At 49.0% G+C, this 12,974-nt stretch overlaps 3 protein-coding genes across 6 annotated transcripts in view; 1 reads left to right on the forward strand and 2 right to left on the reverse strand.

Annotated features, from left to right (window-relative positions):
- IQCK (IQ motif containing K) overlaps window positions 1–12,974 on the reverse strand; it is a 959,718-nt gene that overhangs the window by 160,306 nt on the left and 786,438 nt on the right. The window lies entirely within an intron of this gene.
- The window catches only part of GDE1 (glycerophosphodiester phosphodiesterase 1), a 241,834-nt gene that overhangs the window by 45,214 nt on the left and 183,646 nt on the right, over window positions 1–12,974 (forward strand). The window lies entirely within an intron of this gene.
- Window positions 1–12,974, reverse strand: part of VPS35L (VPS35 endosomal protein sorting factor like) — a 149,534-nt gene that overhangs the window by 9,107 nt on the left and 127,453 nt on the right. For all 4 annotated transcript variants that reach the window (XR_007722281.1, XM_050775005.1, XM_050775006.1 and 1 more), the window contains 2 exons: window positions 11,897–12,062; window positions 2,907–3,025 (listed from right to left, as the gene is read on the reverse strand). Coding sequence is in view for 3 of the 4 variants with exons in the window: in XM_050775005.1 (XP_050630962.1) it covers window positions 2,907–3,025; window positions 11,897–12,062 (285 nt within the window). In the remaining variant the exon portion in view is untranslated. The remainder of the gene's footprint in view (window positions 1–2,906; window positions 3,026–11,896; window positions 12,063–12,974) is intronic.

Consider the following 12,974-nt stretch of genomic DNA (forward strand, 5'->3'; position numbering starts at 1 on the left):
CCAGACTGGAGTGCAGTGGCGCAATCTAGGCTCACTGCAAGCTCCGCCTCCCGGGTTCACGCCATTCTTCTGCCTCAGCCTCCCGAGTAGCTGGGACTACAGGCGCCCGCCACCATGCCCGGCTAATTTTTTGTATTTTTAGTAGAGATGGGGTTTCACCGTGTTAGCCAGGATGGTCTCGATTTCCTGACCTCGTGATCCGCCGGCCTCAGCCTCCCAAAGTGCTGGGATTACAGGCGTGAGCCATCGCGCCCCGCTGGTCTCTGCCCTTTCAACTACTAACCCTAAGGCCAGCCGTTCGGGCAGTGCCCCTGAACTTGGAGGCCAGAAAAAATCCTACTCACTCAAACACATGCTTGAACACCCTGACAGAATGGGTATGTATTGGCCGGGCATGGTGGCTCACACCTATAATCCCAGCACTTTGGGAGGCCAAGGCAGGCGGATCACTTGAGCTCAGGAATTCAAGACCAGCCTGGCCAATGTGGTAAAACTCCGTCTCTACTAAAAACACAAAAATTAGCCAGGCATGGTGGGATGCGCCTGTAATCCCAGCTACTTAGGAGACTGAGGCAGGAGAATGACTTGAACCTGGGAGGCGGAGGTTGCAGTGACCTGAGATCACACCACTGCACTCTAGCCTGGGCGACACAGCGAGACTCTGTCTCAAAACGAAAGAAAACAAAACAAAAAAAGAATGAGGATATACTGCATGTGAGTATCTACAGCTAGCTATATAATGTTGTGGTATTTTTGGTGGGGTGCAGAAGGAAAATGAGGATGGGTGGTGGTTTATACAGTCTTGGAAATGACAAAGAACTACTTCAATCCAGTTTGATCTTATTTTGTCCTGAAAGGGTCTGGATGCTTTGAAAGGATGTAAAGTGAGAGGTAAGGGAGCAAAACCCAGGAAGAACAAGCGGGTGTCCAGGAAGACCCAGTGGGTTGGGAATGAAGGAGCTGGAGGAGGGAAGTGGTCAAGCACCTTGGAAGGAGGGGAGCATGGGAAGGGCACTGAGAACCCGGGGTCCAAAAATCCTCTTAGGTTTGGGGAAGGGAACTGAGGAGGAGGAGAGTGACAGAACAGAGGCCCCCTCCCGCCAGGAGGATATCAGGAATGAGTTATCAGGCAACATCTTTTGCTAGGTGGGAATAAAATAATCGAGATGCTCAGAGCTTTGAGCAAACAGCTCATAGTGGATAAAGGGCAGATCCAGGAGAAGTGCTTGGAGGCAGAAAGTGAGGGAAGGACGCAGACAGAGGCCAGGCACTGGCTGTGACTCCCAAGATGCAGCCAACCTCCCCCTATGCCTCCATCTTGACTACACTACAGCAGTCAGTCTTACCCACAGTGACAGAGACACACCTATGTCTACACAAGTAACTGACTTGGCCACGTCTGAGACAGGGTCTCTGGGACTCAAGTGTCACTCACACATTTGGGCCAAAGCTGTGAAAAGGGAAGCCATGGTCAGCATAACTTGGGAAGAGAACCAGGTAGTTAATTGGGTTGTACTAGACGGAAATTACATTGCAATCAGTCAATCAACTATCTATATGGAGAATATGAAAAACAAACTTCTGAAAATACGAAAGACACAACATCTGATAAAAAGAATTTAGCTTGTGGATAAGAGCAGGGCTTCTAGAAAATTGCCTTGACCATACTCCATAGCTACCGCCGTAGGATTCGGTTTCCTCATCTGTACAGCATAAAGGGACTGCTGTGGGAATTAAGTGAAATAATGCATGCGCAAAATTCTTTAGACTGCACTTAATGTATAATGAAGGCTGGAAAAACAGAGCCTACTATTAATGACCACAGACCACTTCTTAAAAGTGAAGTGGGTCGGGCACGGTGGCTCACGCCTGTAATCCCAGCACTTTGGGAGTTCAAGACCAGCCTGGCCAACGTGGTGAAACCCCATCTCGACTGAAATTACAAAAATTAGCCAAGTGTGGTGGCGGGCACCTTGATCCCAGCTACTAGGGAGGCTGAGGCAGGAGAATCACTAGAACCCGGGAGGCGGAGGTTGCAGTGAGCTGAGATCGCGCCATTGCACTCCAGCCTGGGCAACAAGAGCAAAACTCTGTCTCAAAAAAATAAAAAGAAAAAGAAAAGTGAAGTGGAAAGTCCTTGGTTGAGGAGGGCGATGTGGCAGTGCAGAGTTCAGGTTTGGGAATCCTGGTTGGAATCTCTGCTGTTTTATCACAGCCAGAGGAAATACCAAGGGCTCTGAATAAGCCTCTCTGAGCCTCAGTTTCCCTTCCCATTCAGTGGAAATAAACACAGCACCTACATCTCACAGGGCTGTTGTGAGCACTGAAAGAGCCCAGGTATAGCAATCCCATGTTATCACTGATTCACCATGAACTGATGGAGCTTCTGCTGGAGGCCGGGCTCTGCATGAGACGTGGGGTGGTACAGAGAGTTACCGGGGTCCCAGAGTCCCTGTCTTGTCATTCAGACACAGTCAGGTCTTCAAGACTCACCAGGTCCCTCCTGAGGGAGGCTGGAGGGAGCTCCCCCTAGGAGCTGGGGGACAGACAGAGAAACACACAACAGGTCAGACGGTGACTGAACAGGGGCCACAGGGACAATTGGGCAGAGGCATGCAGGTGGTGGTGGCTCCTTGAAACAGGGTCCGAGAAGGCCTCTCTGAGGAGGTCCTTTGAGCTGGGATTTGAAGGACGAGAAGGAACAGTCAGGGGAAGGCCTGGGGTAGGCGCGGTCCAGGCAGAGAAAACAGCAGGAGCGAAGGCCCCAAAGCACTGGAGAAGTGGTTTGCACATAAACATTACTCACATGACACATTTTCCTTTCTAGAATGAACCAACATCAAACCACCCTGGAAACTTGTGCTTTCAGAGCAAGAGGCGGGTGGAGGACAGCAGAGGGCACCCACCTCGTCCTTGGCCAGGGTTTTCAGATGCTCTAGGATCTGAGCCATCACTGTCTCACAAAGCTTGTTGTTTTCCGCCAGGAACTTGGAGTCTCCCCCATAGAGGCTGTCGTTGGAGTCCACTGTTGAACAAACAAGAACGGTGAGACAGACCCAAGCCCCACGGCCATGCTGGCCAGGGAGAGGCAGCCGCGTGTCATGTCACACCGTGTCAGCAGATGGCAGGAAGTCGTGGCGGGGCAAATGGAAGTGGTGGAAATTTCCCACTGGGCTTGGGGCCTTGGGAATCACAAACGAAACACCCAGCCTGCAGGACAGTCTAAGCCAGTGGTGTGGAAGTCACCCCTCCAGCCTGTGTGTGCGTGGGGGGAAGCTGTGGGGTGGGGGGACATTAATAATGACAATGATCATCACAGCAGCTGCCAGGCACTGGGCTACGGCTTTAACTGCCTTATTGCAGAGCCCCCCTTTTTTTTTGAGATGGAGTCTCTCTCTCACCCAGGCTGGAGTGCAGTGGCACGATCTCGGCTCACTGCAATCTCCGCCTCAAGGCTCAAGCAGTCCTCCTGCCTCAGCCTCTCGAGTAGCTGGAATTATAGACACCTGCCAGCATGCCTGGCTATTTTTTTAATTTATTTTTTTATTTTTAGTAGAGATGGTTTCATCATGCTGGTCAAGCTGGTCTCGAACTCCTGACCTCAAGTGATCCGCCTGCCTCGGCCTTCCAAAGTACTGAGATTACAGGTGTGAGCGACCAGCCCAGCCGAGAGATGATATTAATATCTCCCTTTTAGGGAGATGAGGCTTAGAGATGGTCCTAGCTAGCTAGGATCCTAAACCATGAAGTCTGATTCCAAAGCCACACTCAGCTACCGCATCCAGCTGCCTGCCCTGTCACCCTCTCCTCAAAACGGGCTTTGGAAGGACTGCAGAGATTTTCTATTTCAACTACTCTAGAAGTGTAAATCCCTTTGATAATGTCTCTTGCCGAAAGCTCCTCCACTGTTTGCTTGGTCTTGTCCTGTGACAACCACTGCCTAGAGTAAGACAGGCCTAGCCAAGGACAGCCGGAGTTTGAGCTCCTCCTCCTTTCCTCCTCCCCCCCTCCTTCCTCCCCGCTCCTTCCTCTCAACTGACCTTCACACAGAGCATAATCTGGGCGACGAAACAGACACCACACTCTGTGCTGCTTTACACTTTGTTTTTTTAACTTAATGATAACTCTTGGGGTTGGGATCAGTGGCTCACACCTGTAATCCCAGCACTCTGGGAGGCTGAGGCAGGAGGATCACTTGAGTCCAGGAGTTTCAGACCAGCCTGAGGAACATAGCAAAACCCCATCTCTACAAAAAAAATATTAGCTGTGTTTGGTAGCTTACGCCTGTAGTCCCAGATACTTGGGAGGCTGAGGTGGGAGGATTCTTGAGCCCAGGAGTAGGTGGCTGCAATGAGCTATGATCACACAACTGCACTCTAATATGAGCAACAGAGCAAGATACTGTCTCAAAATAAATAAACAAAATAAAATAAATCTTCATGCTATTTCCATATCAGTGTACAATAGTCCCCCCTTATCCTTGGGGGATACGTTCCAAGACCCTCAGTGGGTGCCTGAAACCACACAGTATTGAATCCTATTTACATTATGCTTTTTCCTATATAGTAATGGGTAGGTAGTGTCGCATCAGTGTGGACAAGCTGGACAAAGGGATGACTGATATCCCAAGTGAGACGAAGTGAAATTTTATCACCCTATTCAGTACAGTGTGCAAATTAAAACTTACGAATTATTTCTGAGATTTTCCACTTAATATTTTTGGATCAGGTTGACTGTGGAGTAACTGAAACCACAGAAAATGAAACGGGCTGGGCACTGTGGCTCACACCTATAATCTGAGCATTTCGAGAGGCTGAGGCGGGTGGATCACTTGAGGTCAGGAGTTTGAGACCAGCCTGGCCAACATGATGAAACCTAGTCTCTACTAAAACTACAAAAAATTACCTGGGCGTGGTGGTGCAAGCCTGTAGTCCCAGATTCTTGGGAGGCTAAGGCAGGAGAATCGCTTTAACCCATGAGGCAGAAGTTGCAGTGAGCCAAGATCGAGCCACTGTACTCCAGCTTGGGTGACACAGCAAGACGTCTTGGGGGGAAAAAAAAAAAGACCAAGCTCATGCCTGTGATCCCAGCACTTTGGGAGGCTGAGGCGGATGGATCACCAGGTAAAGAGATCGAGACCATCCTGGCCAACATGGTGAAACCCCATCTCTACTAAGAATACAAAAATTAGCTGGGCGTGCTGGCAGGCGCCTGTAGTCCCAGCTACTGGCACGCTACTGCACTCCAGCCTGGCGACAGAGTGGGACTCCATCTCAAAAAAAAAAAAAAGAGACACCGGGTAAGGGGGCCCTACGTGTACAGCTCTGTTGCTTTGTTGTCATGGCTGCATAGTATCCCACTGTATGATGGAACAGAATGTACTGAGTTGGTCCCTACTGCGAACACTTCAGTGGTTTCCTTCCTTCCTTTTTTTAGCTAGGGCCAGCCTGCTGCAAACCCTAGAGTTCACAACGAAACCACCAGCTCTGCCTACAGAGCCAGTTCTTTTCCTCCACGCCCACATGAGCTCACATACCTTTTCCACTGGATCCTCTTACAGCTGCTTTCATTCCAGTTACCAGACAGGGACTTGTATGTGGCCGAGCATAACTGGGTGTGAACAAGCAGCACTCTGTCCGGGGAGCCCAGTTCAGCATCTGAACCCCCAGGCTAAAGGGAGAGCTCTGGAGCCAACACAGCACTCAGTGGTCAGGAAGGGGGACGGGGCAGCAGCGGTGCTCACTGCTTCTCGCCTGGCACGGGCCTGCAATCTGAGTCACCGTCCCGAGTGTGTGGATATCTCATAAACCAAGAGCCATGCCTGTGCCTTGGGGTGTGGCTGTGTACACGGTGGCCACATGTGCACAGAGCCAATCCAGTTTTGTGGTTTAGGGATGTCTTTAATAAAGCACATCCAGTTTAGCTTATCTGCTGGAATGTGATTTGTTGTGCTTTTCTTGCCCTATTGAAAGAACATTCATCACTGTCTTGAAACAAGTGGGAAGGATACTGCCTCAGACACACACAATCAAAAGAGACAATATTTATGAGAAACACAGTAGGGCCTGTGTACAAGTGAGGGACAAACAGCACGAGATGGCCAGGCACAGTGGCTCACGCCTATAATCCCAGCACTTTGGGAGGCCAAGGCAGGTAGATCACTTGAGCTCAGGAGTTCGAGACGAGCCTAGGCAACATGGCAAAACCCCATCTCTACTAAAAATACAAAAATTAGCCGGATGTGGTGGTGTGTGCCTATAGTCCCAGCTACTCGGGAGGCTGAGGTGGGAGGATCACTTGAGCCCTGGAGGCAGATGCAGCAAGCAGAGATCACGGCACTGCACTGCAGGCAGGGCTACATTTTGTATTTTTATAGAGATGGGGTTTCTCCACGTTGGCCAGGCTGGTCTCAAACTCCCAACCTCAAGTGATCCTCCTGCCTTGGCCTCCCAAAGTGCTGGAATGACAGGCGTGAGCCACTGTGCCCGGCCATGAACACCTATTTCTTGAATCACCAATTGATAACATTTTGCTACTTTTGTGCAAGCTCTCTTTCTTGTTGTCTCTACAAGGATGGACAGACACTTTTTTTTTTTTGGCTGAACCATTTGAAAGCAGGTTGCAGGCATATCGCCTAAGATCAAGGAGAAAACCTGGTTTCCTTTGTTCCCCCGCTTCTCTGGTCACAGGAATCTCTTATCCAATCTTTTAACTGCTCGTTTATGGGGACTCTGCTGGGATACTTCCCCGAGGTTTCCTTTGCGATTGCTTGTCTGACACCAGGTTGGGAGTTAATGGCCCTGGGTCGCGGGAGTCAATCTCAGAATTTCCAAGCTGGCTCTGGCTGCTGTGTCATGACTGTTACCTCCCCAGTGGGGGACGGCAGTTATTCTTTAAGAAGCAAGAAGAATTCAATTCAGCCATTCAACAGCACCTGATTGTGCAGGGCAGCAAACTGCAGCTGGCGAAGGACTTTCTCATGTCTGCTGCGAGGACCAGTATAGTTCCTGCATAAATTTATAGTTCCTGCATAAATTCCCAGTCTTCCTCCAGGCTGGAGTTCACTTGCACTCTGAACAGCCCAGCAATGGAGAAGAGGGAAGGTCCAACCACCCCGAGGGGCCAGAGGTGTGTTTGGAGCAGGCCACTCACACACACATACAACACCTACTGCATCAGGCCTGCTCCACGCCAGCTTCTAGGCTAGGAGCGGGAACCTAGTGGGGGACAAGGCTGAGCTGGTGCTACCCTCACAGACACAGAGCTCATAGTCTATAAGGAGCTACAGACACCCAAACAGGCAATTGCAGTAGTGTGCAGAACCATCTGAGACAGAGCCTCGCTGTGTCGCCCAGGATGGAGTTCAGTGGCACAATCTTGGCTCACTACAACCTCCGCTTCCCAGGCTCAAGGAACGGGGGCAGTACAGGGGATCATGGGATCCTAAAATCTATGCTTGGGATAGGGTTCTGGAATCAGTGCGATCTAGACTGAGTCCTAAAGGTTGAATTCACTAGCAAAAGTGGGAAAAAGGGTGAGGAGGGAGAAATGAATTCTCTATGCTAACACCTGGTGGTCATAGAGGGAGAGAGAAAAAGGCGAATCTGAGAATTAAAAGGAATTTGGTCAGGTCAGAGTGTATTGTTGGCCTTCAAGTCCAGACACAGCTCTCACGAGGGGGAGAAAAGATGTCCCCTGCAAATGGCCACTAAAAATAGCCCACAATCTCTGCATCTGTCCCACCCTGAGTTGCAAACCCGAATGCTTTGAGGGCCTGGCAGGTGATGTGGAAGAGTGAGGAGGGCCGCCTTGGCTTCACAGAAGCATCCTGGGTTGTCCTCTTCCAACGAAGACACACTCTGTCTGCACACTAAATCCATAAACACTGAGGATCCAGGACTGTTCTTCACTCCTACATCAAACATGCACACTCTCTGGTAACCTCGTGTGAACGTGCTGGAGGGATTGCTCCAGGCAGTGTCAGAGCCTTCTCTTTTTCTTAATCTGGGAAGAAAGTGGCCAAGGCATCCTCCAAAAATGCAGAAATTATTCAACCCCTCTTTTCCAAGTTCTAAACTGTGTCAACATCGTCTCAAAGCCTCCCTACAATGAGGAAGCACACAGGGAAAAAGGAGCCCCCACAGCCTGCAGGGCCTCCGTGCCTCCCTGGGTGTCCTGTCAAGACGCTGGGCAGGTCACAGTTGTGCATTCAAAGTAAACACAGCTGGACTGAGAAGAAGAAAAAGAAAATCCATCCTTCTGTTTTCATCTTCAAAAGCTAGAAAACTACACTCTTGCCTATCAAATATAGCCTCACTCCCTCTGCTGCCAATCTGGCTCTGGTAGTCTTTACTGGCGGGTTTATTCACAGAAAGGATGGACTGAATCTGTTTGAGGGAGAGGAAGGAGAGGAGGGAGCAGAGAGGGCAGGGCAAGCTCCTCCGACAGCCTCACTTCCAGGTCTCCATCTGGTCCTCAAAGCTTTCTCTCGTTGAAGTTCAGAGCCTTCAATGTGCACTTCACAAAAGAGGAAACAAAGATGCCAAGAAATACAGGGAAGGGTGTTCAACCTCGCCAGCCATGAGAGAAATGCAGACTCCACTCCTAGAACAGCTGACATGAAAAAGACTGACCACAGCAACTGAACAAATGGAAGCCTCATTCGTGCCTGGTGGGAATGTCAGTTGGTTTAACCCTTTGGGAAACTGTGAGGCAGTATCCACCAACGCAGAAGATAAGCAGATCCTATGAGCCAGCCATGCCACCCCCACGCAGACAGCCAGTGGGAATGTACACCAAGAAATACATGCAAGAATGTTCACAGCCACACTACTCATAACAGCCCCAAACTGCACATGCAAATTTCCATCCAGAAGGAATGAATCAATTTTGGTACATCCACACAAAGGAATACTATACAGCAATGCAAAAGGTGAACTACAGTTTTGCATACCAACACAGATGAATCTTGGACATCATGCTGAATTAAAGCAGCCAAATACCAAAGAACGCTTGCAAAATATTCCATTTACTTATTCAGAAAGTGGCAAACTAATTAATAAATGCTAGAAGTCAGGAGAGAGTGGTGTGTCTTCAGAGAGTAGGGTGGTGATGCTGACTGAAGGAGGTGTTCTATTTCTTGATCTGGGCTGTGGCTACCTGGGAGTGTTCGCTTTGTGACAGTTCGCTGAGCTCTATAGTTTATTGCATATATGTTACATAATACGCTTTAATTAAAACACTGCTTTTTTTTTTTTTGAGACGGAGTCTTACTCTGTCACCCAGGTTGGAGTTCAGTTGCACAGTATTGGCTCACTGCAGCCTCCCGAGCTCAAGTGAGTCTCCTGCGTCAGCCATCCAAGTAGCTGGGATTATAGGCGCTTGCCAACAGCCTGGCTAATTTTTTTGTATTAATTTTAGTAGACATGGGGTTTCGCCATGTTGGTCAGGCTAGCCTCGAACTCCTGACCTCAGGTGATCCGCCTGTGTCTGCCTCCCAAAGTGCTGGGATTATAGGCACGAGCCATTGTGCCCAGCCAACACTGTTATTTTGTAATCAACAAAGCAGTCTAATGCATGTCCCACGACTCTGGGTGTGAGTTTCACTTCCATCACTAACTACCAGAAGCCCTGGAGTAAATCACATTGTCTTTCTGGATCTCCTCTTGCTTATACATGAAATGGGAACATGAATGCCTGTCCTCATAGTAAAGCTGTAAGGATTTGGGGAAAAAGGCCTGTGGAGCCTGACGTAGTCCTTGGCACGCAGTAAGTGCTCAGATCAGGGTAGCCATCATCGTTCTTGCTATGAACCAGCCTCCCTAAGTTACATTTATCCTCCGTCCCCAGACCCAGCTAGAGAAAGCCTGAGAGGTATGACAGAAAGCTGGCCATCCCTTAAGCACTGCTAATGTGTTCACTGCAACTTGCAAGTGTAGAGACGGTTTTGTAAACCATAAAGTATACAATTACTGGCCAAAGCACTTTTGACATTAAGACCAATTTTTGGAATCCAAAAATTAGAACTGAGGGTCTGCCAGGCAGGAGGATACTTGGGCTCAGTGGGAAAAGGCCTGGAATTGGGATGTCCTGTGGTTAAGTCCAGGATATGAGGAGGCTGCTCCCAACTTCTAGTAGCAAGTTCAAAATGTCTGGTAGCAGGCGGGGGAGCAAGGCCACCTCCTCCTCCAGAACACCCAGATAAGGGCCGCTGAGCCTTGGCATCATCTGAGGAGCAGGTGGCAAACACCCACACCAGGGGCCTGCCTGAGACTGGTAAGGAACAGGCCTGGCATGAAGCTCATGCATGTGTATATTTAGCCATTGTTCCAGTTTATTGTGTAGCACACTGATCCAAAAGAGGGTTCCTCCGAAAAGAGAGCACTTAACACTCTGTCGGTGGAAATGCAAATTAGTTCAGCCAGTGTGGAAAGCAGTTTTGGAGATTTCTCAAAGAATTGGAAATAGAACTACCACTCGACCCAGCAATCCCATTACTGGGTATATATCCAAAGGAAAATAAATCATTCTACTGAAAAGACGCATGCACATGTATGTTCATTGCAGTACTATTCGCAACAGCAAAGACATAGAATCAACATAGATGCTCATCAGCAGTGGATTGGATAAAGGAAATGTGGTACATACACACAATGGAATACTATGCAGCCCTAAAAAAGAATGAAATCATGGCCTTTGTGGCAACATGGGTGCAACTGGAGGCCATTATTCTGCACTAAGTGAACTAGTGCAGAAACAGAAAAACTACTGCCATGTTCTCACTTGTAAGTGGGCCCTAAGCACTGGGTCCCATGGGCATAAATATGGAAAGAACAGACACTGGGGACTATTAGAGGGAGGAGGAAGGGGAAGGGACAAGGGCTGAAAAACTACCCATTGCGTACTATCTCATTTGCACCCCAAACCTCAGTGTTGCACAATATACCCGTCACAAACCTGCACGTATACCTCCTAAATCTAAAATACAAGTTGAAATTATTATTATTTTTTAAAGAGTGTCTCTCCAAACTGGTCTGATATTCAACATGATATCAGGTGCTTGTTAAAGATGCAAATTAAGAAGGAAAGGCCAGGTGTGGTGGCTCACGGTTATAATCCCAACATTTTGGGAGGCTGAGATGGGTAGATCGCTTGAGCCCAGCGTGAGTAACATGGTGAAACCCTGTCTTCACAAAAAATTTTTAAAAATTATCTGAGTGCAGTGGCACATGCCTGTAATCCCAGCTACTTGGGAAGCTGAGGTGGGAGGACTGCTTCAGCCTGGACTATCAAGGCTGCAGTGGGCTGAGATCACATCACTGCACTCCAGCCTGGGTGACAGACTGATACCTTGTCTCGGTCAATCAATCAATCAATCAAGGGCAGGATGGGGCTGAAGAATCTGTACTCCTTTTTTTTTTCTTTTTTGAGATGGTGTTTTCACTCTTGTTGCCCAGGCTGGAGTGCAGTGGTGCAATCCTGGCTCACTGTAACCTCTGCCTCCCAGGTTCAAGTGATTCTCCTGCCTCAGTTTCCTGAGTAGCTGGAATTACAGGGGTGCACCATGATGCCTGGCTAATTTTTGTATTTTCGGTAGAAACGGGTTGTGGCTCTTTTGGCCAGGCTGGTCTCGAACTCTTGACCTCAGGTGATCCGCCCGCCTTGGCCTCCCAAAGTGCTGGCATTATAGGTGTGGGCTATTGCGCCTGGCCCAAGAGTCTGTACTCTTAAGAGTTGCCCCAGGTAAGTCTTAGATCAGGTAAATACAGTGAGACCCTGGACTATAGGTCCATGGGAGCTAAAGTATAAGGGAGAAAACAAAGAGAAAATGAAAGCATTCTGTCTGCCTTTCATGAAATCCGTGCGGAGCACGGTTTGGTGAGGGCGGCTCTGCTACCTTTGTCTATGTGGTAAAGGTACGTCTCCTGGCTCATGGCGGAGAGGAGATGCAGGACGCAGGTGTAGATGCGGATTTTCTCATCGCTGTTGTCCTCCCAAGTGTAGTCCTGGATCACGTTGAGAAGCTCTCGAACAAGAAATAGGACCCCATGTTCAGGATGATCCTAGTAGAGAACCAAAAAAAGGATCAACAATCCCAAAGATGAAGCAGGGAGGGAAAAAGAAAATCACACAGAAACCCAGATCCTCCCTCAGTAGCTGTGGAGAAATTGATGTTGTCAGTTACTGAACAAAGGCAAGACCCACTCACAAGCCTGGTTAAACAATATGGAGGAAAACGACAAAATGTGATTCCCACGAATCAAAACGCTCCTGTCTGGGCAAAAGAGCTTTGAGAGTCCCTTTCTGGATCCCAAGAAGGAGAAGGCAAAGTTACCTGTCAGCTTAATGGCCCGTTTCCAAAATTACACTCTTGTTTTCCCGTGGGTGGTGGCAGTAAAAAAAAAAAAAAAAAAAAAAAAAAAAAAAAAGGAAGCCCTGTTCTAACCACAAAAGCAAGATTGCAGGTATCGTAGCAGACGGAACGGCAGAAGCCACCCAGGCTGGGTGAGCCCCCGGATGATCCCTGTCACCACTCGAGGCGGTGACTTTAAATAGAGCCTCACTCTTTGGGGTGCTCAGCAGCAGTAACAGCCAAATAGAGGACGCTCTCTTGGGAAAAGCAAAACCTGAGAGACAATCACAGTTTATAGCAAACGGTGTTTCTCAGATGCTAAACTGAATCTATAAAAAGTTTTGGGGTGTAAAAAAATAAGCAGCTTCAATTCCATTCCAAAAAGGTGCATGTGAGTCTGGGCAAGCCCCGCTGAAAGCTCTCCAGACTTCTCACTCCGTGCAGAGGCTCTGCACAGCCAGCCGCCTCCACGGCCTCGCTGGCCTGCCCCATGCAGGTCCCCTTCCCTTACCCCAGCCACGTTAAGGTAGGGAGAACAGCACGACTGGAACCCGCAGCAGCAGGGAGAACAGCATGACTGGAACCTGCAGCGGCAGGAGGCCATCTAGTCCAAGATGTGGTC

Source organism: Macaca thibetana, chromosome 20 (assembly GCF_024542745.1).
Source record: "Macaca thibetana thibetana isolate TM-01 chromosome 20, ASM2454274v1, whole genome shotgun sequence".
Classification (NCBI taxonomy): Eukaryota; Metazoa; Chordata; class Mammalia; order Primates; family Cercopithecidae; genus Macaca; species Macaca thibetana.